The 27,896-nt window shown below is 37.7% G+C and overlaps 4 protein-coding genes across 6 annotated transcripts; 2 read left to right on the plus strand and 2 right to left on the minus strand.

The window, feature by feature from the left end:
- Positions 1–95: 95 nt before the first annotated feature.
- Positions 96–3,534, minus strand: LOC103949749. The gene is made up of 7 exons (XM_009360873.3): positions 3,082–3,534; positions 2,049–2,106; positions 1,855–1,935; positions 1,688–1,723; positions 1,253–1,492; positions 1,022–1,163; positions 96–817 (listed from the first exon to the last, which is right to left on the minus strand). The coding sequence occupies exons 1-7, from the start codon at positions 3,261–3,263 to the stop codon at positions 303–305; spliced, it is 1,254 nt and encodes a 417-aa protein (XP_009359148.2). The 5' UTR covers positions 3,264–3,534; the 3' UTR covers positions 96–302.
- A 751-nt stretch (positions 3,535–4,285) lies between these two features.
- On the minus strand, positions 4,286–6,953 carry LOC103949895 (origin of replication complex subunit 2-like). Its single transcript, XM_009361035.3, is given in 8 exon segments — positions 4,286–4,861; positions 4,952–5,179; positions 5,366–5,605; positions 5,608–5,656; positions 5,986–6,118; positions 6,530–6,605; positions 6,608–6,635; positions 6,716–6,953. Coding segments are annotated over 8 exon segments (1,083 nt in total). The 5' UTR covers positions 6,845–6,953; the 3' UTR covers positions 4,286–4,661.
- Positions 6,954–12,325: 5,372 nt separating this feature from the next.
- LOC103949765 lies at positions 12,326–15,849 on the plus strand. The gene is made up of 7 exons (XM_009360889.3): positions 12,326–12,497; positions 12,770–12,858; positions 12,975–13,110; positions 14,300–14,398; positions 14,534–14,659; positions 14,846–15,105; positions 15,227–15,849. Exons 1-7 carry the CDS (start codon positions 12,329–12,331, stop codon positions 15,338–15,340), a joined length of 993 nt encoding a protein of 330 aa, XP_009359164.2. The 5' UTR covers positions 12,326–12,328; the 3' UTR covers positions 15,341–15,849.
- Positions 15,850–16,811: 962 nt separating this feature from the next.
- On the plus strand, positions 16,812–22,247 carry LOC103949774 (DPH4 homolog). 3 transcript variants are annotated; one of them, XM_048580273.1, is made up of 4 exons: positions 16,812–16,967; positions 17,705–18,923; positions 19,077–21,503; positions 21,582–22,247. In XM_048580273.1, exon 2 carries the CDS (start codon positions 17,737–17,739, stop codon positions 18,286–18,288), a length of 552 nt encoding a protein of 183 aa, XP_048436230.1. In that variant the 5' UTR covers positions 16,812–16,967; positions 17,705–17,736; the 3' UTR covers positions 18,289–18,923; positions 19,077–21,503; positions 21,582–22,247. The 3 variants fall into 3 exon arrangements, with proteins under 3 accessions (XP_048436230.1, XP_009359171.2, XP_009349528.2); XM_009360896.3 differs by having other exon boundaries at positions 21,625–22,247; XM_009351253.3 differs by lacking the exons at positions 16,812–16,967; positions 17,705–18,923 and having other exon boundaries at positions 21,027–21,503; positions 21,625–22,247.
- Positions 22,248–27,896: the final 5,649 nt, after the last annotated feature.

Below are 27,896 nucleotides of genomic sequence, written 5' to 3' on the forward strand. Positions count from 1 at the left end.
CGCTACAAGCGGGGGTCGTCCACTTCGTTCTTCTTCCCATCTGCTTGATATTAATCTGATTTTGATGGACGCCAAACTCATTTTCTGAAGATTTATTTTGGTACAAGAAACATTATTTTGCTAATTTATTATTGCTTTCTTTTTTACATTTACAACTTCCTCTAAAGCCTAAGGGTTGTTCAGTGTCATTGAACAGCGTCACTCTACATTTTTTATGGTAGAGGAGATCATCATCAGCTTATCCTCCTTATTCCAGAAAGAAAGCAAGAAATGAAAAAATAAAGATAAAAACTTGATCTCTCTTATAATCTTGAGCGACGGATGCACTTGATCGGATTAAAGGGGGTATGTCGTCTTCTTGAAGCCAGTGAGCTGCCTTTCCCGCTCCAAGAACCCGATGATGGCTTGATATCCCAATCCTCAACAGTCTTCGGAACACAGACGTCAAAAAGGATCTGCCCGAGAACCCCGTGGGCATTCATGCTTGGAGTTGGCGGGTTATGCACGTGAATTATCCCTTCCTTCCGTTCTTCCTGCATGGACCCAACATGTCTACCTCCCTCATACTCCATTGAGACGGGCGTGGTGAAGAAGTGATCGCTTGAGGCCAGAGTGACTCCTCGAAACCCATTTGAGCCTCCCGCAGCTTTTCTAATGCTACTCATCGGTTCATTGTCGACGATCTCATCTTGTGTTGCCTGCATGCCCAATGTTTCTCCTTCCAGCCGTCTAATTCTTTGAGAATAAACTCCTGCTGCTTTACCAAGGAGCTCGTTTACAGCAACTTTGTAATCAATTGGATAACGCCTGTAGTGACCTGTGAGTGAAGAATTGAATCAAGTTGTACGATTTTAGAATATTTAGATGATGCTCTCGAAAACAGGAAAGAACGTGAATAAATAAGAATTTGGGAAAAAGAATACTACATAAACTGTAAATTTAATAACACGGTATGGTTGAAAGCTCTACAAGGAATAGCATTCGTTATAAATAGCCTTCGAGTTTATGTTTAGAAGCAGACCTACGTGAGGAGAGTCATTCCATTTTACTAGTTTAACATCAGCCCCAAGTTCTCGTAAGCGCTGCGAAAAATTATGGATAACTTGATAGGGAGCGAGATCGTCATTCTCCGAGCATAAGATGAGATACGGGGCCTGCATGCCCTGCATAAGAATCATAAAGAATAAAGGGAAGAGAAATAAAAACGAGATTTTTAGAGAGTAGACAACCTGGAGTATATGTCATTACTCACAGTGGTGGAGTAGAGAGTCTGCCAGTACTCAGCACGCTGTGCCTCAAACCTGTTGAGAAAGAGCGCATCGAGCCCAGATGCAATGCTATGCGCCATCCAGGATGCAAATCTTGGTGGCTTAGATATTTTCAGGACACTTGGGTGAAGAACAAATTTAGCACCCAGATCACTAGTAAAGTCCACTGGGCTCGAATCATAGATGTGGCCAGCAATACAGTCTTTAACTAATCGGCAATCATCCTTCAGGGCCAAAAAGTTGAAAATTGAAATGATTACGAATGATCAAAATTGATGTTCATAACTTTCAAAACTGTAAGAACTAGTCAAAATGGAACACCCTATATTGCCTCTGACATATAAAATCATTAATAATTACCTAACATTTTTTTGTCAAGTTATCATTAGTGAAATGCGAAAGTAAGAAAAAAAGTATACCAGATTCAATTTTGCTTCACAGGTTCCCCCAATTATCTGCGCGAAACGAAAAACGCAGTCAATACTTATCCTCAATCAATTGAAAGCTACTTTACATGACCAGTGAAATCCTTTTAACATTGAAAATACAAATAAAATATGGAGCATTAAGAAGTAAAAGGAATTACCTGAAGAACTTTGAGCATACAGGCTTTCGGACCACCAGAAAAAGAAGTGAAGACCACTGGGCAAGGTTTAATCTTCAACTCCTGCATTTCATATAAAAGGAAGCGGCAATTGGTTAACTTTACTCAGGAAAATCAATTAGACAGGATCGTTAGTCTCTCTGAACCTATTGTTGGATAAATGTAATAAAACTGACCTCAACAAGTTCATTTAGAATATCCGTCGCTATAGTTGTAGCCTTTTCGGGGAAGAACCTGCAGAAATCATGTATATCAAACATTAGTCCAAAACCAAAATGATGCAATTTTAATTGAATGATTGCAGCCACAATAACAGACAGATCCAAATATAATAACTCGAGTTCTACAAATGCATATCGCAAAAGCCCACCCATCAAAGTTGAAACTACATCATGTATTCTACGAGTTATTTTGAGCTTTGGAACAATTGAAGATTGAACTTTGGGGCGAATTATATCATCACAGGGAGGGAGATATAAAACACAATGTACTTAGTACTCCTCCTGAAACATTCTTCTACAAAAGAATTATTCTGTCTATTCAATTAAAGGCAGACCTTCCTCTGTAAAATGCCTGCTGCCAATAATGTTTCCCTAAATGCCGCCAACCAGTATAAATAAGTTGCAAGCCGTCGAAATACTATTTCTACTCCACAAATTTCCGCATACATCAAGGAACTCGACAACATTCATCCAATACAATTTCTACTCCTCTGCTGTCGAAATACTATTTCTGCAGCTCAATTTCAAAGAACTCCACAAATCGGGAGGGTCTGTCAATTTGGATGGAGTCCGGATTAATGTAATTTATAGTTGGGGCATGTGGGGTACTCTATTTCCTTCACCGTGGTTTTTCCCATGCGGGTTTCACAGTAAGGTTTTAAGCAGCTTCATGCAGCTGCTTAACATAACCCTGTTTTCATCAAACCAAGGAAAAGGGAAGGGGGGGCTCAAAAACATTTCCCACACAAAATCTGTCGAGTACGGAAACATTAATTACCACATACTAGATCCAGCTACCGCTAAATTAACCACAATAACTCCCAAAACACTCAAAATATTAAGCAACCAATTTCCTCCAACGACCCAAAAAGCCAAAAGCCATTAAGTGATTAACCACAAGAAGTCAAACCCAATTGGAAAAGCAAAAGCAGAAACTTGATAAGAAAAATATCTCCAGATCAGCGAAAAAATCAGAACAGAAACTTACATATTGAGAAATTGGGAGTGGCAGACGAGTGAGTTCCAACCCAGAGACGAGTAAAGCTCCACGAAGCTCTTCAGCTGCCTCTCCTGGCTCGACATCCACGCAAACACCACCACTATCCCTTCAATCCCATAGCTCCCCCGCTCCTTCCTCCCCCAATAGCACTGACCCCCGAGCCCCCACATCTCCTCCTCCTCCACCGCCGCCGCGCCCAGCAACCCAAACTTTTCTGCAGAACAAAAAGCTGACTTTTCGAATTGGGTTTTTCTGGAAACTGCAGACGATTATTGGGTTGGAGTTCAATTCCGTCAAACGGATGAAGAGATGGAGCGTGTGATTATCTGGTTTCCGTCCCAAGTAAAAAGCTTGCAGCTTTCAGGTGGGGGGAATGGTATGGGCGTATTGCCAGCTTTGGGCATTTTGGACTTTCTGCTAAGTTACCGAGAGACAGAGAGCGCTCGCTCATCTACACTTCGCCACAAAAAAGCGTGCCTAATCCAGTCAGTTTGAGCCGTCAATTACGGAAATACCCTTTCTTCTTCATACGTGGCGGTGGCTTATTAGACGGAGGTGTATGGACGTTGGATAGACTCGGAGTACTATATTATCTATACTAATGTGGAGAATAGTTGGTTTAACCTCACAATGAGCTAGCAATAATGTGGTTTAAATTCGTATTTGGCAAGATTCAAACTTAAAATCTCTCACTTACAAGCGAAGAGAAATATTTCTAAACTAAAGTATTAAATTTGCAAATCAAATAATGTGGTTTTAGATGATTGAATTATTGATTAGGTGTCGATTAACATTCTTATTTCTTATTAATAACATATTATTTAATTTACAAATTTAATTAAAAAAGCTTGACCTGCCTAACATTACTTAGACCCATACCCTTCCTTGTGTTTGATTTTTTTGGGAGAGATTAATACGCGTTGTAATGTTGTTTGACTACTTGTCGTTTTCTTTGAGAGGTCCAGTCCATCTCCATCCGGTTTGGTTGGTTTTCTGTTGAAGTAAATGTTAACAAATCTAATTTGTCCTTTGTCCTTTTCATTTGAGCTACGTTTTCAACTCAATTTTCACCACGATTCTCTTTCGGATAGGCTTTGAAACGAAAACGAATGCTGAAATGTCAACAAGCGTTACTGAATACTCGATAATACCTACTTTTAGAACGTCCAATGCCAAAATCAATTTTTCCTGATTGAATGGGCAAAAACTCTTGCTTTTAATATTTTAGAAAATTTGACAGAGACGTATTTGAACGTCAAATTAATAGTTGAGAGAGTAAATCGGTACAATTTACCAAAACTAAAGAGGCTGATTGACACTCCTTTCATCATCCTATATTTGAGTCTCTTCTACCCACAAAATGCTCTGTTTAGGCGCATGCGATAAAAATGAAACCTCCCACACACTGCAGAGCCGCACATGATCCGAGCACAAGCGAGGAGATTAGTACACGTTTCGATGCACTTCAGTCACTTTTTAAGCAGGGAGTGAGAATTTTGGATTATTGCCACTTGTATCAGGACATAAAATCCACATAATTTTGAAAGACCGAGTAGTTAAATAACAATTCATTGACTCAGGTCCGCTAGCAGTTTTTCAAGTGCCTCATTTGTGAGAGGAATGTGCAAGCAATCCTGGCCATCAGAATTCCTTTTGGTCTTCACCAACTCATGATCTTTGAATTCCGTCAAATGGGAGTTAAGCGTAAGCTGGCTGCTCACGAGGAACCGCTCTCGACAGGTTGCGTACAGATTATCAATCGGCATCCCTGAACAACACACAAGTTATCAAATAACGGATGGAACGGATTATAGAGGCTAAAGCTCCAAGAGTTAATATAGGCAGTATGGCTACTTACCTTCTTCGTTCGAGTGGGATAGTTGATATTCTGCAAGAACTTTGAACACGCTCTGAGCATTGGATGTCAAACTCTGCAAAACTATTGTAGCACCTTTGGCACTTTGGGTGGTATTTCCATGTGCAAGAATCAGTGGAATAAGCATTCCTTCGACCTTGTACGGCGCAAAGGTAGGAACGTGATGCCAGCACCAGTTGAATTGTGTGTGAACCATCTTCTTGTCCCACACTATTAAATGGAAAGAAGGTGTGATTAAACTTGATGACGTATGAAGTTTTTGTCTTGCAGGGTAACAAAAAACGGTTTTCTTCTTTAGTTCTATTTTTACAAAGACATAGAGGCAAAGTTTCAGGATCCAACATAAGTCAGAGACTCAGAACCCGATATAACAAATTATAACAAGAATAGACTTACAAAGAGGTGCATTGACATGATCGATAGAGGCCACAATGCGAATATGAGAGCAAGAAGCAACTCGTGCAAGACACTGTTGGGTTTCTGAGTCCCTTAATCCAGGTCCATCAATGTTGTGAATGACAACACATACTATACATTCGTTTGTCGTATCTTCTGATCCATCCAAAAATGCAAGAAGATCATCCATGGACCTAGAACTAAATGGTTGTTGCACTTTTGACGAGCTTCTAGAGGAGTCCTTTTGGTTTTCAATTGATCCCACAAAAGTTCAGCTAAGGCTACCACAACCTACATTGCAAATATTAGATAACATGTTAACGGACATGGTAATGTTTGTTTTAGCTTCAACCCTATCCCCTTTTCTTCTTTCCATATTACGTCATATTTTCAGACGACAAGGAAGATGGGTTAGGCTGCTTTTGGAGACAACCTACATGAGACAAAGGTGATCCACACATTGTTCATAAAGTTTATAGCAGATTGCATACAATATACTAGGCCAGGAAAACCCGGTAAATCAAATTCTTATTGCCAATAAGATAAAACCACACAACAGGAAAATGTAGAATAATTGCATATTGCTTTGGATGTGGAATAGTGTTCCCTATAAATATTACCTGTTTTATATTTATTCCTTGAAGATAGCCGTTGACAACAAGCACAGAATAATCCGTCAACGATGTTGAAGCAAAATCTTCAAGCAAGGCCTTCTTAGATCCAAATCCATACATAAGAAGGCCAAGACCACATCTACGAACAATAAAGCAAAGGGTGAATAATAACATCAAAATAGCATAACATTAGTAAATAGCAGACTTCAAGTCCAGAACTTAATCAATTGCAGAAAGGATATAATGCAACTCCTTGTAGCCAAATACTAATCCAAATGCCTATAGAAAGAGGGCACTCATTGCCATTGGTGAAAAAACTCCGATGCCAAATGTGGTCGATGATATAATTAAGTACCATAAAGCAGTATAATTTGTAGCATATGCAGCCAGAAGATCATTATGTTCTCATTTCGTAGTAAAATTAAGTCGAAAATCCATCCAATTTGAACATTAGATGCTGAAAAACGGATATGAAATGAAAAATCAACAAACCCAATTGAAATAACAGCGTTTCAAATATTTCTAATCAATCTACGAGTCAGTGGAATACCTCAGTTCAAACGCCCATTCTGGGTACGAACTCTTGTAACTGTTCATCAAATCCTTCACCTCTTTCTCATGTTTGGTTCGATTTGAGCCGCCGCCGCAACCAGTTCCTGCCAAAGTTTCAAGCTTTAACAATAATAACAACAAAAAATGGAAGATTCTGAAAGAATTGAATTCGAGCCAGCGGTACCTGCTCATCGACGATATCGATATCCGAGAGCTTAGATTGCGATTTCTTGCCGGAGCCGCGGAGCTCCTTTGCCAGAAAGTAGTTTCTGGAGAACCCAAATTCTTCGTTCTCGCCGTCGTTCATCTCCATGGCTTTGATCTCAATCTAATTGCAGCCCCCAAATTGGTCCGAGTCTCAGAGGGCGTGTGCCCTAGTAAAGCTACTTCTGCAGTTCTTGATTTTCCCGCCATTTTCCTCTTTCGGAGCGAGTAACTAGACATGGACCGAGTCCGGCCTATTGGGCCACTTATACTGCTTCCTCTTGTAAGCCCTATGATTGTTTTAGTCGCTGGTCTAACGGCTTGTTTAGATTATAACAACTTGGCTACTTTGAATGAGGAGAGTTTCTACTCTTTTATTTTTTATTTTTTGAACAAACGATATTTTCTATAATAAGAATAGTTTCATAATGTGCTAGCAATAATTTTGTTCAAATTTGTCTTTGGCGATAATTAAACCTACAACTTCTACACTTACAAGTAAAAAGAACATCACTAGACTGTAGTACTGAGTGACAATAAGAGTTTCTACTTAAAATCATTCGTTGACAATGTATACAATTTCGTGTTTATAATCGCAATCTTTTATATTATAAATCACTCTAAAGAGTTCGTCTTGCAAAAATCAATTAAAACTAAGGTCATTTAGTTATCGAATTGTATAAAAACAGATAAGTGGAATTGGTAAAAAGCATTACAAACCGTCTATGCACGATTCTGATTATAAGCACAAAGCTTTATGATTTGAACACGAAGAATTTTGAGTAAGAGTTTCTACTTTATTTTAATAGCCAAGCATTGTTCTTTAGGAAAACTAATAAAAATGGCTTGAACATTTTGAGTTTTAACGATAAGGACAAAATAAAGGGTAAGGGGAATAGTAACATGATTGACTTTTTAGTGTAAAAATGTGGTTTTTCGTTAAAGTGAACAATGTCAAGAGCTTTTCATTAAAGTTCCCTTCTTCTTTATTATGAGCACGTTGAACTTTTTATTATAAATTTGTGTTTATTGGAAAAATATTCGTACAAGTCATATACATTTTAAGTGAAACAATTTCATATAGGGCTTGTTTGAGAAGTGCTTTTATGTCACATCTCGGTCCGGGGCATATCACTTCCCGAGCCCGCTCCACCACCGTAGCTCGATATTGTCCGCTTTGGGCTTACCATTCCCTCACAGTTTTGTTTTGGGAACTCACGAGCAACTTCCCAGTGGGTCACCCATCATGGGATTGCTCTAGCCCCCTTCTCACTTAACTTCGGAGTTCCTACGAAACCTGAAGTCAGTGAGCTCCCAAAAAGCCTTGTGCTAAGTAGGGATGGGAATATACATATAAGGATCACTCTCCTGGGCGATGTGGGATGTCACAATCCACCCCTCTTAGGGGCCCGACGTCTTCGTCGGCACACACGCAGCCAGGGTTAGGCTCTGATACCAAATGTCACATCCCGGCCCGGGGCAGATCACTTCCCGGGCCCGCTCCACCACCGTTGCACGATATTGTCCGCTTTGGGCTTACCATTCTCTCACGGTTTTGTTTTTGGGAACTCACGAGCAACTTCCCAGTGGGTCACCCATCAGGGGATTGTTCTAGCCCCCTTCTCGCTTAACTTCGGAGTTCCTACGGAACCTGAAGCCAGTGAGCTCCCAAAAGGCCTCATGCTAGGTAGGGATGGGAATATACATATAAGGATCACTCTCCTGGACGATGTGGGATGTCACATTTTAAATAATTGAAAGCGTTTTTAGAAAAAAAAATGTTTTTGAAACCAATTCTTAGTAAAAAAGCAAGTTAATCTTGGAAATATTTTTGAAGTGCTTCATTCAAGAACTACCAATTATGTGCTTCTTAAATAAAGCACTTTAAGTGGTTTTAGAACTAACTAAAAAATAGTTTCTTTAAAAGCGTTTTTAGTCATCAAAAATCATTTTTCAAACGAGCCCATATTGTGGTCTTACAGATTGATAGTTCCATATTAAATAATAAGGTTTTAGTGTTATAATCCTCCTAATTATAAATTATCAAATAAAGCTATGGCACATCACATCTTTCATTGTTGTATAAAATGAAATGCATGCACGTAGCTTGATGGATAGGGATATATAGTCATAAATTAAAACAAAATTAATTATTAATTAAATACTAATCACAATTTAAGTAAATATATATTTGTTCAATCAATTCTTGACATAGATGAAATTTTTTTTTTTGGACTCGGATGACATTGAAGTTCAAATCAACAAGGTTAAAGACTAGGTTTGGTTCCACCAAAAAAAAAAAATGATTATGTTTGCTATCCTGTTAATAATTTGATGTACCTAACTCAAATTAAGTCTGATTGAGTAACATTTACTTTTTTTGTTCTCACAATCAATGTAACAACCCGTCCCGAATAAATATATATTTTCTCTTCGAATGTGTGAAAATGATGATTATGCCCTCAAGGCTTAGTGACGTGGATGTACGTATATAGTTTTAAATTATTTTTCTCGATGACATAATTAAATTTTACACGTCACAAGCACATTGACGTGAGTTAGGGTCGAATCGGAATCGTAATGAGGAAGTTACGATTAGTAATGCGCGTAAACGGGTAAGTTACAACCAATTATTTGGGCTCCTACCTCCTTGGGCCCAATCAAGTTTTATTTTCTTTCTTCTTTCTGTCAATCCCGTAACTTACACACACACACACACGTGCAACCTTCTTCTCCTATCTCTTCTCGAAAATTCCTTCTGTCCATACAACCGAGAGCACTTACCCTCAAACTAAACCAAAACTCTACGGATCGAGCTTGATGTTTCCAGATTCCTACTCCTCTTGAGCTCTAGAATTTGGTGATACCTTTTGTTTGGTGATTTGACTTCGAGAATCCGAGATTCCATAAACTCCAGCGAGGAATTGAACCACTTTGACATGATCGTGGGATTTATCTAAGAATTTAAGACTCGTGGCAGTCGCCATACAACTTCCTTAGCATATTGGAACAATTTTGGAGTGGTTTGAACATCGGGACACTCGGGTTTATCGAGTTGCAGACTTAGCCAAAATATTGAAGGATTTTCCGACCATTTTCCGTCAATTTTAGGACCTCAAAGAGGTATGGTTATATTCTCATAGTTGAGAGCTTCGATTCCATTAAATTTGTGAATTTTGGTGTTGAAACGAAGTAGAAACTAAGGTTTTAAGAATTTCTAGTTTCCGATGATGCAGCAGCTGGCAACGAATTCCGGCGAGGCACCAGAGAAGAAAGGAGCATATTCCGTCAACTTTGACAGAATATACTGACGGCGTCAGGTAAAGTTAACGGTATATGCTACTATTTAATGGAATATTCCCTAACGCCGTTAGGGTTTCCATCCAACGTGCCAGGCACGTGCCCGTGCATGGCCGGCGCGTGGGACATCAGAAATTTTTCTAAAAATATTGGGATGCTCGTGGTGTTGAGTAGGCCACGATAATATATTCAAACACCTCAACTGAGCAATGTATGAGAAGTTATTACACGGTTTTGGTTATGTACTTTCAAATTAACGTTAAAATAGTTGTTTCACATATAGGTGAGACATTTGCGGAGGACAAGCGTAGCCAGGCGAGACTCGAGGGTTACGACCCTGTTACATACCAGTGAGTGGACATTTGGTTATATATATATATATATATATATATATGCTTTACGTTTTCCCCTAAATTGTTTTAAATGGATTTACGATTTTAAATGCCATATCAATTGCATTACATTTTAGAATGTGCACTAGTATAGATATGCACGTTGTTGCTTGAAGTTGCGGACGCTCAGGTAAGCTTCAGGTGAGTATATATTGATGATAGTGGAATGCATTGTTTGTGATTATACGTAGACGCATTTAGAGCTCATTATCCTTCACCCCAGTGTTAGTGCTCCTGCCTGTGGCCAGGGCACAATCCTTCACGTGATGTTCACCTCCCGCATTACACACTCACCTTGAATCCAAGTTTGGTGCACAACCCTGTCGTATAGACCATAATAGGTGGTTCCGACTCATAGGTGACCCGCGATTTATCGCACAGTCATCACGTGATCGTAGCATTTGAGCGTACTTATTTACACCTAGTCCTATCGTACAGACCATAATAGGTGGCTCTGACTATTGTGCAGGCATACCTGATGAGCTATAGGTTCAGCTGTACAGGTCACGTTAGGTGACTTTGGCTGGCATATCATTTTACATTGATTTACTTCACCTGGCTTATTTCCATGCTAAGATACTTGACATGGCATATATTTGGTTTTCACTATTCTCGAGCATGATTTCTATATATGTATGTATTATTATTTTCTGGGAAATTATACGGGTTTTACGGTGAGGGTTATTATTTTTGGAAAGAGAAATGGTTTTAAAAACTTTGTTTTTGCCCACTCACGTTTTCTGTTTTAAGCCCCTTTAGGTTCTATGTAGACGTTTGTGTTGGTGGCTTATGAGGATTCTACGGCAGTTCTGACAGACTTCAAATAATGTAGGAACTTTCTTTCCTGTCTTGTATAATTAATACTTAGCCTGCTGGACTGCACTTAGGCTACCTACGCTCTAAGTACTTGTATTACTACCTTGAACACCTTTGCACACTTTTATAGTTATCTTAGTGTAAATTAGTTAGTGTTGGATTGTTTTTTTTTTTTTTTATTACTCACATTTTCATATCACTGTCACTTCCGCACTGCACACATGGCTACGTCATCACTACGTGACGGCCAACACGCCTCGATTTAGGTCGGGGTGTGTCAATTAATGTATTGTTTCTAACTTATATGAAATTATGAGTTTAATCTAGACTGATTCAAACTAAAATAATTCAAGTTATACAAGTTGTATTGGAATAACACTAAAGTGTTCGGTGATGATATAATTTTATTTTAAAATGTTTCCAATCTAATTTTTATAAAGTGAGACTCTTTTAACACATCATGTTTTTAATACAATATTTTATATTATTGATCCAGATTAACGTTAAACTATAACTGTGAGATGATAAAGGGTCTCACGTTTGTGATTGTGATAGTTCCATACCATTCCTCACAAATCTATTACTTATCCTAAAAGAAAACAGTAGGAGCTGATACACCCACGGCGCACGTTAGCGCAAGACACAGGAGACAAGGCAAAGAGGTTGATTAAGCTATCCCAACTCTACCGAGCAAACACCAACAATCACGCAATCATCTGCGAAAAACACCATAATCATCACTATCGTCCTAACCTTAATCCCCCCTGGGCAGACCAGGCCACTCATTCTTCATTAACCTTAATCATTATATTAATCCCTTCCTTAATCCTAATTACGACGATGGCTTTGCGTTAATCTTACGAAATCGCAGCCAAAAAGGCAAGACAAGAAAAGCCCAGAAGCCAAAAGCCATAAGCCAAAGCACTCATTCCACTGCTGCGTTGGAGCAAAAGACGACCTGGGTCTGTCGTCGGCAGAGGCGAGGCTTCGAAAGTTTTGGGCTTTTGGGTTTTTGATCTGGGTCTGGCTCCGATCGATCTGTGAGGTCGGCGGATATGGTGGGATGAAGGAGAAGAGACGAAGGCATGGCTCGGGTAGGAGGAGAATGGGGATTTAAAGGTAGAGGGAAATGGGCTTTTTCGTACAAGAAGACCACTCTCATCGTTTGCTCCATTAACATTGCCGTTGCTCTCTATGTTCTTCGCTCTCTCTACGCTTCTCTCTACATCTACTCCGATAAAGATACAGGCCCCAGTACGTCTCTCTCTCTCTGTCTAATTTTCTCTCACTAGCTTCTGTAAATCTTGGTTCTTTGAATGATCCACTAGCTATTTGAGGTATTTTTGGAGAGAACCCAGCTGGGAATTTAGCTTGTTGTTTGATGAGTTTTGTTTAAATTTTCCTGCTTTGGATTATCCAGTAACTGTTTGAGGTGTTTTTGAGAGAACCTAGTTGGGAATTTTTGAATTTTTCGACATTGAATGCTGGTTTAATTGAGGGAATGTTTTGTTTGTGAATTGGTTCAGCTTTTGAGTACACTCCGGATCAGATTAGGAAGATGGAGGAATCAATTCGGATTCGAAAAGCAGCTGAACCGGTTGAGCTAATTAGATTGGTAAGATATGCATTTTGAGTTCTCTGGTGGTGGGTAGATCTGTTTGATTGAATCAGTAGAGCGATAGCTGTGAGTCTTTTTAATTTAATGGAGGACTATTCTGTTGTGCTCAAAAGGTGAAGGCACTTAAGAAGGAGCTTTACAGAGAGGCAGCAGTCGAATTGCCACAGCCTTTGAAACTGAAGATGACTAATGAGATAATTAATAGGTTGAAAACCTTGAGGCCCAACGCAAATATTACTGAGCAGAGAGGTCAATGCAGCTCAATTTTATTTTCTTTAGCTCATCTCTTTTTGTTAAATACATTTCAAGCAAATCGTTGTGTTGCACTAGAATAGTTAATAGCCATGCAATATCAAATCTGAAATCTTGTATAAATGGTTTAAACATAATTATCTTACCGTGACATTCAACTTTGTCCTGAAATAGATATGATGAATTTATTTTTGAACTGTGTTGATTCTAGTTTTTGTATCTGAAACTACAATTATCGACTTTGATAACAAACTCAAAAAGCTATCAAGTGGTTCTTTAATACTGTCATATTAAGGTTGAATGAAGTGTACCGTTCTCTTGAGCTACCGTACAAGTTTCGGTAAAGGAGGAATCCAAAGATTTCATAGCTTTAGTTTAAATCCTTAATCATTAAGCTTCTTATGTTTTACTATAAGTTTATTACCTGTTTGTGCATGCTTTCCCGTTATCTATTTCTTTATGATGTTGCATGATCGTATGGTAGATTTCCTGCTTCCAATATTTCAACTACTTGCTTCAGCTTTCAGAGGGAAATTATCTGTTACATATCCAGAAATAAAATATTTTTAGGACTGAAGGTTAGACGGATTAAAGTGAAGTTTAAGTAGATTGCATGTGAAAGGATGTAGAAGGTTGTCTGTTTTGTCTTGAGGAACAAATTGCTTCCTGGTATTCTGGTAGCATATAAATTTTCTCTAGATTTTATGTCAAACCTGATCTTTGCAAGGAAGGGATTGCTTTAGGCATACTCTGTATTTCTGTCAACACTAAAAAATTGTGACGTAATAGAGCAAACACTTATAGTTTAATGTGGCTTTTTTAGTTTTCTGGTGCCGTGTTTCTTTCTTTGGGTAGGTGGTGCATGATGACCTGGATAACTGTTGTTTCAGTTAACTTTGGAATTACTCAATTTATCCTGTGATTAAGTGGGGCCAATACTGATTGTCTTTTTAGTAAGACTGGCTATAGTTTAGATATGTGTGTATCTTGCATTTTTTTAGACCCTAGATATGTTCCAGTTAAGTGTAAAGTGCTTTCACCTTGTTCAAGTATCGAGTGTAAAGTGCTTTCACCTTGTTCAAGTATCGAGTGCTTTCTCACTCGTACATTACAAGTTTGCAACATATTCTCTCATTACTTGTAGTAATTAACTTATCATTTTGATGCTGGGTGCTTAAATAAACAGAAGTAGTTGAAAGTTGGTGCAAGGAAAAACTAAAAGAAGCTAAGCAGTTGGCAACTGAGACTGAGGCTTCAAATTCAACAATTCTTCATGAGGAAGCAGGTATGGTCATTATTTGTCAGCTACATGTGGTTTCTTTTTAGGATTCAGAACTTATATGATGTAGCAATCTATAAACGGTAGTGTGATTGTTTTGACGGACTCTGGTGTTTCCTGTTCTGATTTTGTTTTCTATAGAAATGCTACTAAAAGCTTTGGAATCGGATTGGACTTGGCTTTTGGAAGACATGGGCCTTTGGATTCCTGCTGAAATTCGTAACACGGAACATCATGATAAACCTGAGGGTGAAGAAGACGATTTAGGTAATTCATCAATTTCTGCTCCACGCCCTTCTCTCTATCATTAGACAAAAGTAATTTGTATTTTCCTTTATGAAATAAAAAGAAAAAGTCATGATCCTTGTCTGGTAGTTTTGAGAAGTTTACTCGTTCGGATAGTGGAAACTTATTCCATGTGTTGAATGTACGTATTCCTTTGTTTTTCCGTAGACGAAATTTTGCCTGGCAGGCCACTTCCTCCTGAATGCCATGCAGAAGTTCATACAGATTATGATGGTGCTGCTGTAAGATGGGGACTTAACTACCACAAAGATAGTGCAGCTGACTGTTGTCAGGCTTGCTTGGACCAAGCTAGACGTGCTAAGCCTAATCAAAAGAGATGTAATATATGGGTTTACTGCCCGTCAGAAACTGGTTGCTATTCTCCAGATATCTACGAGCATAAACTTGGAGAGTGCTGGCTTAAATACGTAAGAACTAAACAACCCTTTCATTACAATTTATGTATAATTTGATTTTATTGCCTTTTGTTCGTGATTATGTTGATCCAGTTGAGTCTAATGTTTCTTGTTTTCGATCATCAAAATGCAGGCAGAAACGCCTAAACTTAATTTTAAGGACAAGTATTCTGAATCATATAGAGACCGCCATCCATCTGCACCGCTTGTTGTTCCTTGGGCCTCTGGCATTGTTGGTGCACGATAGGATTTCGCCACTCCCAGCAGAAAAGGACAAACCCTTGTCGTTGTAACTTGACCTGCAAAGGCTTACCATGTTCTGGAAACATCACAAAGCACACGAACGAAGGTAACTTCACTGGAATATGTAATCATGGTCTCCCTGGGTTTATATACTTTAGTTCCGTTTAAATTGTTGATTGGAAAATAGAAGAAAATAGGGAGAATTTTTGAAGAGAGGGAAATGGAGCGACTGAAGGTTCAGGGTACGCTTCATGCTGCTTGTTTGTTCACAATCATATTTTTGTAATACGGATTGTCATGGTGTCTGGCGCCGATGATTCAAGATAAAGAAGTCCTGGTCGGAGGCATAGTGAGGTTTGTCGTTAGACGTTGAAACTCTCCCCGCGAATGAACGAGGGATATGAATTTCTGTGTCTGAACGTTGTGTAATACTCTCTAATTCTTTGGATGATTACATAATGCTCTCTATCTTTAAAAGTAGGAGTACAAAGTTTTCAGTTTCTTGTTGCTCAAGTTTCGTTTAGCTTGTAATGCTCATCAATTGTACAAAGGACAGTTCCAAATAACAAAAACCTGAACAAACTAGTTTTGGAGAACCTCGACGGTACGAGGGGAAGGCTGAACAGATTTATTAACTCTCGAGAACAAAAGTTCTTTAGACTAACAAGGTGTTTGCTAAGATAACCTAGAAGAGTTGGCGCGGTTGTTCTAGGGTGGAGAAATGGGAATTGGATCCCATCTGGATCCAAATGGTGAGGATCTTAGAGATTTTCACATCTTAGCCATTCATTGTGTATTGTACGGTTAAAAATCATTTGACTTTTTTTTATTTAAAATTGAACACAAATAGTATCTAACGAAAACTAACCGTATGATATACGATGAATAGCTAGAATGTGAGCATCCGTAGGATATTTACAAAGTAGATCCGGAGAGCGTTCTCTTCCGAGAATTGGGTGTTTTTGTAGTGAAGGTTGGCGAATGATTTTAGTGAGGATCGCTTGAGTTAGTTGGACGATAAAACCACCCTACTAAACAAATACTTTTTACTTATAAGTGCTTATGCTAGCAATGATTTTACCTAAACGATTGAAAAGTATTTGACAATGCTTCGTGAATGAATCATTTGAAATGTACCTCTTTCATAAAACAGATTTATGAACCATAAGTACTTTTTTAAATTACTTTTAAAATGATTGAAAATGTTTTTCATGAAAATACTTTTGAAATTAATCTTTTATAACAATACAAATGGACTTTAAGTGCTTTTAAATTTCAAAATACTGTCACAAAAATAAACGTTTAGTTATTTTAAAAGTGAGCTAAAAATTTTAGATTAAACTCAAAGTGAAAGATTTTATTTTTGATTCTGGCTACAATTGAATTTGAACTATATTATTAGTAATTTATTGTGAGGCTTAACCGACTTTCTTATTGTTTAACATCTATTAAAAAAAAAAAAAAAAAAAAAAAAAAAAAAACCTGCACGCTTATAGCACTTTGAGAGTCGCTGCCTCTCATCGCCGCCAAAAAAACTGTGAGAGTTTAAAGCGATTCCAATCCGCGCTATTCTTTGCCCACCATTATTGATGCCATCTCGCGCGAGATTGGAGCTCGCTCGGCCCACGAAGGTAACTTAATTTCTACGTTTCTCTTTGGTCTTGGTATTTTGGTTGAATTTGTGCAGAATCCGATCGTTATTTGGTTCAGAAAAACCAACAATCCATTTGGATATAATTCTCAAGTTTTTTCTTTGCACTTTGAAATCATTATTCTTGTTAAGAATTCGGAAATTTCTGTTAGTGGGTTGTTGCTTAATTGGTTTAATTCGCATTTGGGCGTTCTGTGGCTCTGATTTCAAGCTATGGTTCATTGACATTGAAAGTCTGCAAGATTATATTCCTGTCTGGCTTAGTTGAATTTCGATTCAGGTTTTCGATTCCCAAGTGGGTTCAAGCTCTTGTTGTCATCCGTCAAAGATTTTAGTAGAAAATTAATGAATCAAGCTTAAAGCTTTTTATATGTTTTGGTTTGTCTGCATGACCAGAGGAACCCAAAAGAGGGACTGCATTCGGGTGGACATGTAGAACGATGGAGAAGGGTTAGGGTTTATTGAGCTGCAGAGATATTAGCACAATACTTGAATGCCGTTGTATTTTCATGCTTATATGAGCAATAGAAACCCGAATGCTTGATCTAGATGTCCTCTTATGTGTTTGTTCAGATTGTTTGATAGTCAAATTTCGAAACCTAAAAGTTGTGTGTCGTTGCAGTATTGGTGATTTGAAATCAAGCATTCAGTTACGTTTGATGGGTCTTTAGATTCACGTGTAAAGAAATTACAGACATTTTTTCATTTCATGTGCAGTGAAGCTAATGTGGTAGCAAGTAGCTACAACCATGGTTCTTGGCAGCCACCCCATTCAGGAAACTCACTATGACATACTATCGGTGAAGCAAGATGCAAACTATGAAGTTATTCGAGCAAGCTACCGATCTGCTATCCTTGATAGTCATCCTGATAAATTGCAAAGTACATCTGGGTCGGGAGATAGATTCCTGAAGGTGCAAAAGGCTTGGGAAATCCTTGGCGATTCAAGGTCTCGCGCACTTTATGATAGTGCGCTTCGAGCTTCTAGTCATGATGCTATGGTCGCAGAAGATATCAGCTTAGAAGATGTGATGGTTGAAGATGCGGGAGAGGTCATTCAACTCTTTTACCAGTGCCGATGCGGTGACTATTTCTTCGTTGATTCTTTGGAGTTGGAGAAGATGGGGTATGCTTTGTTAAAAGATGGAAACAAGATATCTTTCGAAGCACATAATGCATTGCCAGCATCGCTTGTCGTCCCTTGCGGGTCTTGTTCTTTGAAAGTTCGGATATTGATCAATTCAGATGACTTTATTACGATCATTGATAACCATCGAATGGGGGACGAAGTTTTCTCTTAAGATTTTAGTTTCAACAGCTTAAAATGACGAGAGCCTTGTGTGTTTCAAGTTGAAATTTCATGGAAAATGGGATGAGTGGGATGATTGAAACAGAGATTAAAGAAAGGCCAACTATGATTATGTTCTCTGTAGTTTCGGCGAATCTGTACTTCGGTCCTTATAGTTTCGATTGTCGCAATTTTAGTTTTGTAGTTCACTGATCGATTCAATATAAAAATGTCCTAATTTCAAGATTTTTCGTAGAATTTGCAATTTTTCTTTTTTGATGCACATAATTCACACTGGATAAGCAATTGCGCTGTTTTTACCTTTTTAGTCAAAAAAATTGACAGAATTGAGTATCTTATTATTTAACTGCTACTATTAGCAAATTATATGAGTTAAATTGCGACAATTGAAACTCGAGAATCAAAGCGGAACTTTTGGAACAGCATAGCGGCCCAACAACATCGTACGGGCCCTTGTATGAGTTTGGATGAATCAGGACCTCATTATTTTATTTTATTCTAAATTACAAAAAAAAAAAAAAAATTTGAAGAAACATAATCAAAATTGACGTCTACGATGCTTAGCGATCCGATCAGGTTTCTGGTTCTCCAATCAATCCAAGAAAGTTGAAAATCTCTATTTCCCAGGTACGATTTCTTCTCCTTCTTGTTAATTTCACAAAAATTTAGGGCTTTGTTCTTCCTGTGAAATAAAGAAATTTAATTTTCATCAACGATTCTGCGTTTTGGGGGATTTTAAACTAAAATCCACAATTGGGTTTCTCTGTAAATCGGAAACAGGAGATGGGTCCTGCAGAAAAAAGCTCCCAATGGCGGAGTGTGTTCGATGGCGTGAAGCTGAAGACCATCAAAGCAATGCCGGAAGCTCTAATGGCGGAGATCAACACAGCAATTTGCAATCTCGAATACGCACGCGCCACCGATCTTCTCGGCTCTCCGTCTTCTTCGTCTTCGATGGCGAAAACCGAGAGCTCTGATCAACCCGTATTCAATGCAAGAATGGCGGACCAAGCATACAAGGCAGGCTGCGCAGCATTGGCAGCTGGGAAGCTCGACGAGGCCCTTCTCTCTCTAAACACTTCTCTCTCTAAGTGCCCACCTGACCAGACCTCTGCCGTGGCCAAGCTCCACTCTTTGATCTCTCTCACATCTCAGCAGCTCCACAAGTCCCCCACCTGAGTTTATCTTGTCCTTTCTAATTAATGCAAGCGATGGCGAAAAGGGAAGAATCGAACACAATATCTCGGAGTTTATATTTATCATTTCATTTTTAACTAATGCAAGGATGGCGGGGGAGAAGGAATCGAACGCAGGATCTGCAAAAGTCCACCAGCTGAGTATATCTTGTCCTTTTTAATTAATGCAAATAATGACGGAAGGAGAAATCGAACTTAGGATCTCGAGTGCAGCGGATTTATTATCACATCAAAAAATTTGGTTATTTGTGTATTATACTATTCCGGCATTTGGATCCAACTTATTGTGACAACATGAATTTTGGTGGGACGAAAAGTTTGAGTATTTGACTCCAACTTTCCATGTTTTGGTCATGCGGATTTGGAGGTCGGCAACAATAATTTGGAGCTATTGAATGATCAATCAATTGGGGACCAGTGACATGTTGACATTAGTGTTGGGAGCAGATTTCACGAGCGTGGTTGGTGTTGGTGGTGGAGATGATGCTTTTAAACTTTACAGAGCACTTGTAAGGTGGAGAATTTTCCTTTGTTCTTGTCTGATCAAGTTGAGATATGAATGATGTATTTAACCATGTTTAATCACTAGTAGAGGATTTCCTATGTTCTTGTTTAAATTTTGGTTTGGTTCATTGATTAATTTAGATATGACAGGTGCCATTTTGTAGTAAATTTGACCTATAAGTGTTACCGGTTGTATGCAATTATGTGTTTAGTTGTCGAGAAGAACTTGCTTAATACTTTCAACCTAATAGTATTCAAGGCAAGTGACAGGCATTGTCATGTGTTTTAATTTCTACTTGGCAACTCTTTATTGCTTTGGAAACCGTCTCACTGGCATACTTGGTGCAGTTAAGTCTCAATCCATTTTCACATCTAGGGTTTTTAATGAACTCAATGTGGAGGGAGACTAAAGAAAATAAAATCAAAGATATTGCTCAAGAAATCTCAGACTCATGATTTTTCTTTGTTATGATATTACTAGAACTTAATGCCCATGAAATTTCTAATTCTTTTGCTGAAGAAAGCATGCAAGTGCCCTTTCTGTTGGGACATCACATTGAATTCAACTAATTTTGATTGTCATCAATGAAAATGAAATTGGGGAAAGATGCCAAATTTATGTGTTAACTTGTATCATGATTTTCATCCATTGAGATATAGACTTTAAGAGCACTCCCACTTTGGGAAAATTTAACAAATAACTTCGTAAGCGCAGGTTAGGTCAGTTGGTTAAAACAGTATGTCCTGCTTTTAGCACTTGAAGTTCGAGTTTCCCTTCTTGTAGTTTAAAGTAGTTCAGAATACTGTCTTGTTAGAAAATAAATACTAAAATGTCAAAATTGGGTTTGGTATCATGTCCTAGTTCTCCATAACTTCAACTTAAAGTGTAAATTGAAAACTACAGAAGAAGTACTAAATAATAAATATAGGGAAGAAAACCAAAGAAACGGACAACAGAAAAAGTACTAAATAATAAATATAGGGAAGAAAACCAAAGAAACGGATTGAAGTTACAAGAGTCTTCTTCAATGAGAATTATTACTGGCTGTGAGATAAGCAAAAGCGTTTTCAACCTCAAGGGAGGAGTTTTAGCTTTTGTTAAAACGTCTAGTATGCTTTTTTAGCTTTGTCTTTACCCCAAAGAAAAGAGACCAGTATTCTCCATTTTCCCAATAAGCTGAGAAGCCACTGTCAAAAAAAGCAGGTGAAGGTCTAATCCGAGCATCATGTCGAGTAAGAATAACTCACACCAAAAGCACTAACTTTTGTAGATATCTCAAAGCAGCTGTGGCTTACAGTTTACAAACCAAAAGCACTTTTTTTCAACTCCAACATGAGCATCTTTCATCATGAAGAAGAACAGCCACCAAATCCTTCCAAAAGATGCAAGTTTCTTGCTGCTTGTCTCAACGATGTGTTTGCGAATTGCCATACCAGCAGAAAGCTTTCGGCTTCGAGCCCTGCTGGGGAGGAGTTCCTGACAAGTGACTTTGATGAGGAAAAAGAAGTACTTACATGTCAACCGAAATGAATATTTTTCAATACTAAAGTTTTCATTTTCTGTTAACCCATGAGTGTTTTGCAGGTTGTTTTTATCGTTTTTGTTTGCTTGGTTTTTTCTCTATCAGGTTATTGTGTCTGCCATTCGAAGCCGTGCTATGGAAAAACTGAGGCGCAAGCCGAGCAGTTTGACAGATAGCTTCTCTTTCGTTTACTCTTCGAAATCAGGAGATTTATTCATAACGCAGAAAGGAGCGGAAAAGCAAGAGGATCATGAAGATCACGAAGGCAATGAGAAAGAAGAATTTTTATCGGTTGCAAGCTGCCTTTCTTGCTGCTCAAGCACCGCTGCAAGTAGAGACGTGTTTCTTTCTGTCAAGACAAGTTTGTCGCGTTGTTCGAGCCTTAGTGGGATCGAGTTTGGAGATTTTCATAGGCAGCAGTCCATAATTCGGCAATTCAGTCATTGTGAGGGCTGGCCGTTTGGGCTTTGCCGGAAGGCTGTGTTGCTTCCACCGCTGCCAAAGTCGCCCTCTGAGTCGTGGACGTGGAGAAAAGGCACTAAGTTTGTTAAGATGGTTTAAAGTCGGAGGTCGCCCGCACCACCACCAATAAAGGACGTTCAAAGTTCAATGTTATTTCGTGTTTAGATGATTAAATGGATGGAATAAAATGCAAATTGAATAAAAGTTTCAGTTGTAATGCTATGCTATACTTTGTGATAAATAATGCTATCATATATTAAATTTGACCGGAATTGTCCACCAGCAAGAAACAACCTTAAACAGAAGAAATAAGAAAACCGGCAAACGAAAAGAAATAGAAACCGAAACCGAAAATGAAGCATATTGACAACAGAAAGAAACTCAGCAATCCTCCTACCATTACGAGTAGTATGAAGAAGATCACTGCGGAGCTGCGAGATATGTTTCAGACTGGAAGAGGCAAACAGTTTCTCCAAAGCTTGCCAAGTTTCACGAGCAGTACGGTACTGGTGAGCGATGGTGCCGAGCACATGAGGGCTTAAGGAGCAATCGATACAGGATAGAGCAAGGTGGTCCTTTTGGATTCAATCTTCAAAATCGGGGTTAACGGTATCGGTTTTGTTGCCAGCATTGTCGGAGAGAAACTGAGAAGGACAGGGAGATGAACCATCCACAAAAGACTTGAGTTTCAGACTCTTAAGTACAGGAACAATTTGGGCCAACCATATTTGGTAATTTTTGTGATCGAGTTTGACGGTGGTAGCATGAGAGATGTTGGGAAAAACGGAGATGTCAATAGAAGGGGTGGCGCCACAGGAACTGATTACCGGAAAAAGTAAAATTGTAGATTCAACTCAGTGGTTAGAATGAGGCTGCAGGTTGATTCTTACACAGATCATTTGTTGGAATTTAGGGTTTTTATTGAGTTATTAGTTTTCCTGTGGGTCAAGGATTAGAGTTCTTTGTCTTGTTTGTTAAGTTTTAGGGTTTGCTTTGGTCTTCTCCCACAAATAGGAGTCTTGTATTCATTACAATTTTTTTTTTTTTCGTCAATGAATAAGTGTAGTATTTTGTTTGTTCGTTTGTGCACCCTGCTTTTCAACTTCAGTATTACAGTTCAAATTTATATTGGAATTTTTTTTTTGAACAAATGATATTATCTACACTAAAGGGATGAGATGTGCTTATTCTCATAGTAGGCTAGCAATAATGTGGTTTAAATTCACCTTTGGCGAAAATAGAACTTAATACGTTCACTTGCAAGCAGTGGCGAAGCCACGTGAGGGCGAGGAGTGGCGGTCACCACTCTCCTCGCCGGAAAAATAGGGCTGGAGCGCTGGCTAGCCCCTCCCCTCCTGCTGCTGCTCTTCATCTCCTCCGGTGCTGTCTCTGTCTGGTTCTGCTCTGCGCGCAGCAGAGCTGCATTCAATCTTTTTTTTTTTTTTTTTTTTTAAAATCAGCCAGGCCAAAACACGACGTAGTCGAAAATCGCCACTGAGAGTGAGAATTCCGACCGATTTTTTGAACCTGCTACGCTGAGTTGCGCTGCTGGGTTTTGATATCAAGGGAAGATGACGATCCAATTTTGTTTAGAACCCAACTGCGTCGTTTACATAATTATATGTTTTGGTTATAAAACTCAATATTCCTTTAATGAAACAGTGCGGTTGGGCTCCTTTATTTTTATTTTTACTTTTTAATTCTATTGATGTGGTTTCTTTTCCAACCGCAGTACCCCTGCACAATTAAAATTATCTTCCCTCTGTCTCATTTGTTTAAACTTTTAGATTTAAGAAAAATAAAAGGTTGTCATTCGGTATTACGGTCTAGTGATATCCATTTTCACTTGAAAATGAGAAGTTTTAGGTTCGAATCTTGTACATGGCAAATTCGATACCAAATTAGATTGTCCATCATGTGGCTTAGCCGAACTCCCCCTCCATTAGGTTGTTCATCGTGTGGTTTAGCAGAACTCCCATTCCCCTTAGTGTAAAAATATCGATGTACTCAAAAAAAAAAAAACAAACAAATGTTGATGTTAATGTTTGTTATTGTTCTTTTTTAATTCTTGTTATTATTTCTAGTATTTAAAATTATTTTATCTTATTTTCTTTTAATTCTTGAGAAATAATGACTCCAGAACTTGTTTCATATATACAAAAAGTTTTGTGGGGAAAGGTATTAGTGTTCATATTATGTGAGAAATGTTTTTGTTTTTATTGAAAGAAATGTTTACATAGAGAGAGATGTACAACAATTGTGTGATAGTTTGGTTGTTTATATTGAAAGATGATTTTGCATTTATTGATAATGAGCTTATTATGTGATATCATGACATGAAACCTTACCGATAACAATTACAACTTGTTTGTATAGATAAATTATGAACAACATTAATATTGTTTACTATCTAAAAGAAATTCATTGTCTAATTTTTTTTTTTCAGAATCTATTAATGCTTTTAAATTCCGCCCCTCCTCTCGAAAATTCCTGGCTTCACCATTAATTACAAGTGAAGAGGAATACCACTAAACCGTAATACTAAGTGGCATATTGGACTTTTTTTTGCACTAAAAGTAACACAACAAACGGACTATGAGTTCAATAAGGTATTTCAGCAGGCCTAGAAGTCTTCACTGATGAAACTTGGACTGACTAACAACACGAGAAAAACTTGTGTAGGGCTTGGCTTGCCAATGGAATTCGCAGTGTGGTACTACAATCCACTTAAAACTCGTCACATTGCAAGTCTTAAATATAATATTTTATCATTATTTTATATTTAAAATTCTTATAATTATTTTTCCTACTAATTAATATGTACCATGGATCAATCTAATGTTTCCTTTTCTTTTTTTTTTTTTTCTACCCAAATTTCCCTCCATCTTGTTTTGCCGTTGGTCTTCACTATCTCTCCCACTTCTTTCTCTCTCCGAGTTTTGTTTCTTGCTTTTTATGAAATTCTGCACCTTCTTCCTTCTCAAAATTTCTCCGTTTTCTTTCCCCCACTGTTTCTCTCCTCTCTCTAAATACAAAAGTGCACACTCCAGATTATCAAGTTAATTTTTTCACATTCTATATGTTATCTTTCACTTTGTTTTGATTGTAGTAGCTTTCTATTTTCAAGAAAGTACATCTCTACCAATATAATTAAGAACTATAGATAATACTGTTTGAAAATTAAACTTTGATCAAAACATAAGCTGTTAAAAAAACTTGATATACAAAGTGAATCTAAAAATTATTTTGACTAATTGTCAACTAGCTAGATTATATAAATAAAAATCTCACATTGTTCTTCAATTTATCCATTTTCAATCCATGAGCTCTATATTTCCAGCATCTCCGCATTTTTTTTAAAAGAAAAAGAAACCAAACACCCTCACCCTCACCCCAAAATCCCCAATTAAAATAAGAAAGAAAGAAAAACTAATACGCCTATATATACGTGGGTTATTCATGTCAAGTTCACATGATCAAATCAACTACTGTATAAAGAATGAAAAAAAACTTACAGATTCTTGGTTGCTTTGCATGATAAAATTGGAGAGGGTGCAATATTTTTTATTTATTTAAGGAAGGCAAGAAACAGAATCGGGAAAGAGAGAAATAGGAGAGACAGTGAACACCAACGGCAAAACAAAGTGGAGGGAAATTTGGGAAGAAAAAAAATAGGAGAAAAGAAGGAAAAAAAAAAAAAAGAAAAGGAAACATTAGATTGATCCATATTATATATTAATTAGTAGGAAAAATAATTATGATAATTTTAAATATAAAAGAATGATAAAAGATTATATTTAAGGCTTGTCAACTGGCGAGTTTTGCATGTATTGTAGTGTTACTCATCAAAGTCCAGTGATAACACCAGTAGACGACAAGGACATCAGTGCTTTATCATAGTAGTTTTATTTGACAAAATCATTGCATTGGTTGTTTATGTAGGTGACATGGTGGCGATAGGAAAAGAGTTGCACTACAAATATACTTGTTTCAAGAGTTTGAGATGAAGGACCTTGCTCTCTTAAGTATTTCTTGGGGATTGAATTGTCCAGATGGCCGAAAGGTAGTTTCCTATTTAAAACGGAAATACGCGATGGAGTTTTGCTAACAAAGACTGGAATGCTTGCTTACAAACTTGCTGCTACATCTACAAAGATGAATCACAAGTTGTGCAAACAAGAAGATCAAACACCAACCAATAAGGGACAATACTAGCGCCTTGTTGGAAGGTTAATATATTTAGCATACACTAGACCAGATATTGCATATGCAGTAAGTGTGGTTAGTCAGTTCATGCATGTTCTAGTATTGAGCCTCATAGTGCAGTTGATCGCATTTTGAGATACCTTAAGGATGATTGGGGGAAGGACTTACGTTTTCAAAACAAGGTCACTTGGATGGTTCTGGGTCTACAGATGCATATTGGGTAGGTTCTATCACTAGATTGCACAAGTTCTATCATTGACAAACGTTCAACTTCTGGTTATTTCACATATGTTGGAGGCAATCTCGTTACCTGGCGAAGCAAAAAGCCAAATGTTGTTGCCAGATCAAGCATTGAGGCAGAGTTTTGAGGTATGTCTCATGTCATTTGTGAGTTGTTGTGGGTTTGAAATTTACTGTCAAACTTTGGCTCTAGTCCATTGAAACCAATGAAGTTGCATTGTTATAACAAGGCTGCGATCGACATTGCTCACAATCTAGTTCAACATCATCGAACTAAACATGTTGAAGTGGATCAACATTTCATCAAATATAAATTGGAAGTTGGACTAATTTATATACCGTTTATTAAGTCTGAAGATCAAGTGGCATATGTTCTTACAAAAGTCATGTTAGCAAAGTATATTATAGTTCACTCGACAAGTTAGGCATTGTTGACATCTATGCTTGATTTTGTAATTAAGATTTCCTGCAATTTTATAGTTTCCCATTCTCTTGTAATTAGCTTGTATATATAGAGAAAAATTTGTGTGGAGCTTGGTTTTCATTGGATTTTGCTGAGTGACACTACAATCTACTCAAAAACTCACGACGTGGCAAGTTTAAATATAATCTTTTATCATTTTTTTATATTTCACATTCTCATAATTAATTTTATACTAATTAATATCCATCATAAAATCAATCTAATTTCTTCTTATCCCCTTTTTTTCTTCCCAAATGTTCCCTCCAAATTATATTTTAGTGTATGACTCTTCATTTTATTCTCTCCCTGTTTCTTTCTTTTCTTAAAAAAAAAAAAAAAAAAAGGCACCCAGCGGCAATTGGGTGTTTTTGGTTCTTTAAACAATACTCTTTTTTTTTTTTCCTTCTTCTTCTTCTTTATACAATAGTTTGTTTGATCGCGTTTTAGGGTTATTTGTTTCTTTCTTATAATCAGGGGTTTTTGGGTTCAGATGATGAGGTTTCTTTATAAGAAAACTAATGAAAATGACTTCAAATCTTTATATTTTAATGAAAACCATACACTAATTTTATTTAATGATAAGGAAAAAAAATTAAATAAATAAAAAAACATAAAAAATAAAAATCGCGATCAATGACGTCTGTAAAGAAGCAATTGTCATTTGCTGCTTCCTCGGCTGGACCGGGGAGGCACTCCAGTCCTCTTAGGTATGATTCTAGCTCCATTAAAGGCACTCCAGTGGCAGCAGGTAGCTAGTAATCAATCTAGTGAGAGAGAGTGTGTGTGCATGTAAAATAAAAGCAAGCATGTAACTAGGGTAGATTTTGTTGAGTTGAAGAAGATCGAATAAAAGATTGGCCATGCTTTGTTAAAGGGTGGAGGAGGAAGCGAAGAGACAAGAAAAATCGATCGGTTTGTGATTTTTGTGTCTGTTTCAGTTGTCGCCATGACTAATATCAACTTCTGTTTTCTTCTTCTTCTCAATATCCTTTGTGTAACGTCCCCT

The sequence above is a fragment of a genome, unplaced genomic scaffold (genome assembly GCF_019419815.1).
Source record: "Pyrus x bretschneideri cultivar Hongxiangsu unplaced genomic scaffold, Pyrus_bretschneideri_v1 Contig15, whole genome shotgun sequence".
Classification (NCBI taxonomy): Eukaryota; Viridiplantae; Streptophyta; class Magnoliopsida; order Rosales; family Rosaceae; genus Pyrus; species Pyrus x bretschneideri.

Excerpts from the sequence above, each read along its gene's own strand:
- LOC103949749 (XM_009360873.3), bottom strand. The coding sequence starts at position 3,263 with ATGTGGGGGCTCGGGGGTCAGTGCTATTGGGGGAGGAAGGAGCGGGGG. Across the intron at positions 1,493-1,687 it reads GTGAAGCAAAATTGAATCTG|GATGATTGCCGATTAGTTAA; the intron begins GTATACTTTTTT and ends TTGGCCCTGAAG. Across the intron at positions 1,164-1,252 it reads AGACTCTCTACTCCACCACT|GGCATGCAGGCCCCGTATCT; the intron begins GTGAGTAATGAC and ends ATTCTTATGCAG.
- LOC103949765 (XM_009360889.3), top strand. The coding sequence starts at position 12,329 with ATGGCTCGGGTAGGAGGAGAATGGGGATTTAAAGGTAGAGGGAAATGG. Across the intron at positions 14,399-14,533 it reads AATTCTTCATGAGGAAGCAG|AAATGCTACTAAAAGCTTTG; the intron begins GTATGGTCATTA and ends TGTTTTCTATAG. Across the intron at positions 14,660-14,845 it reads GGGTGAAGAAGACGATTTAG|ACGAAATTTTGCCTGGCAGG; the intron begins GTAATTCATCAA and ends GTTTTTCCGTAG.
- LOC103949774 (XM_009351253.3), top strand. The coding sequence starts at position 21,330 with ATGAGCATCTTTCATCATGAAGAAGAACAGCCACCAAATCCTTCCAAA. Across the intron at positions 21,504-21,624 it reads ACTTTGATGAGGAAAAAGAA|GTTATTGTGTCTGCCATTCG; the intron begins GTACTTACATGT and ends TTTCTCTATCAG.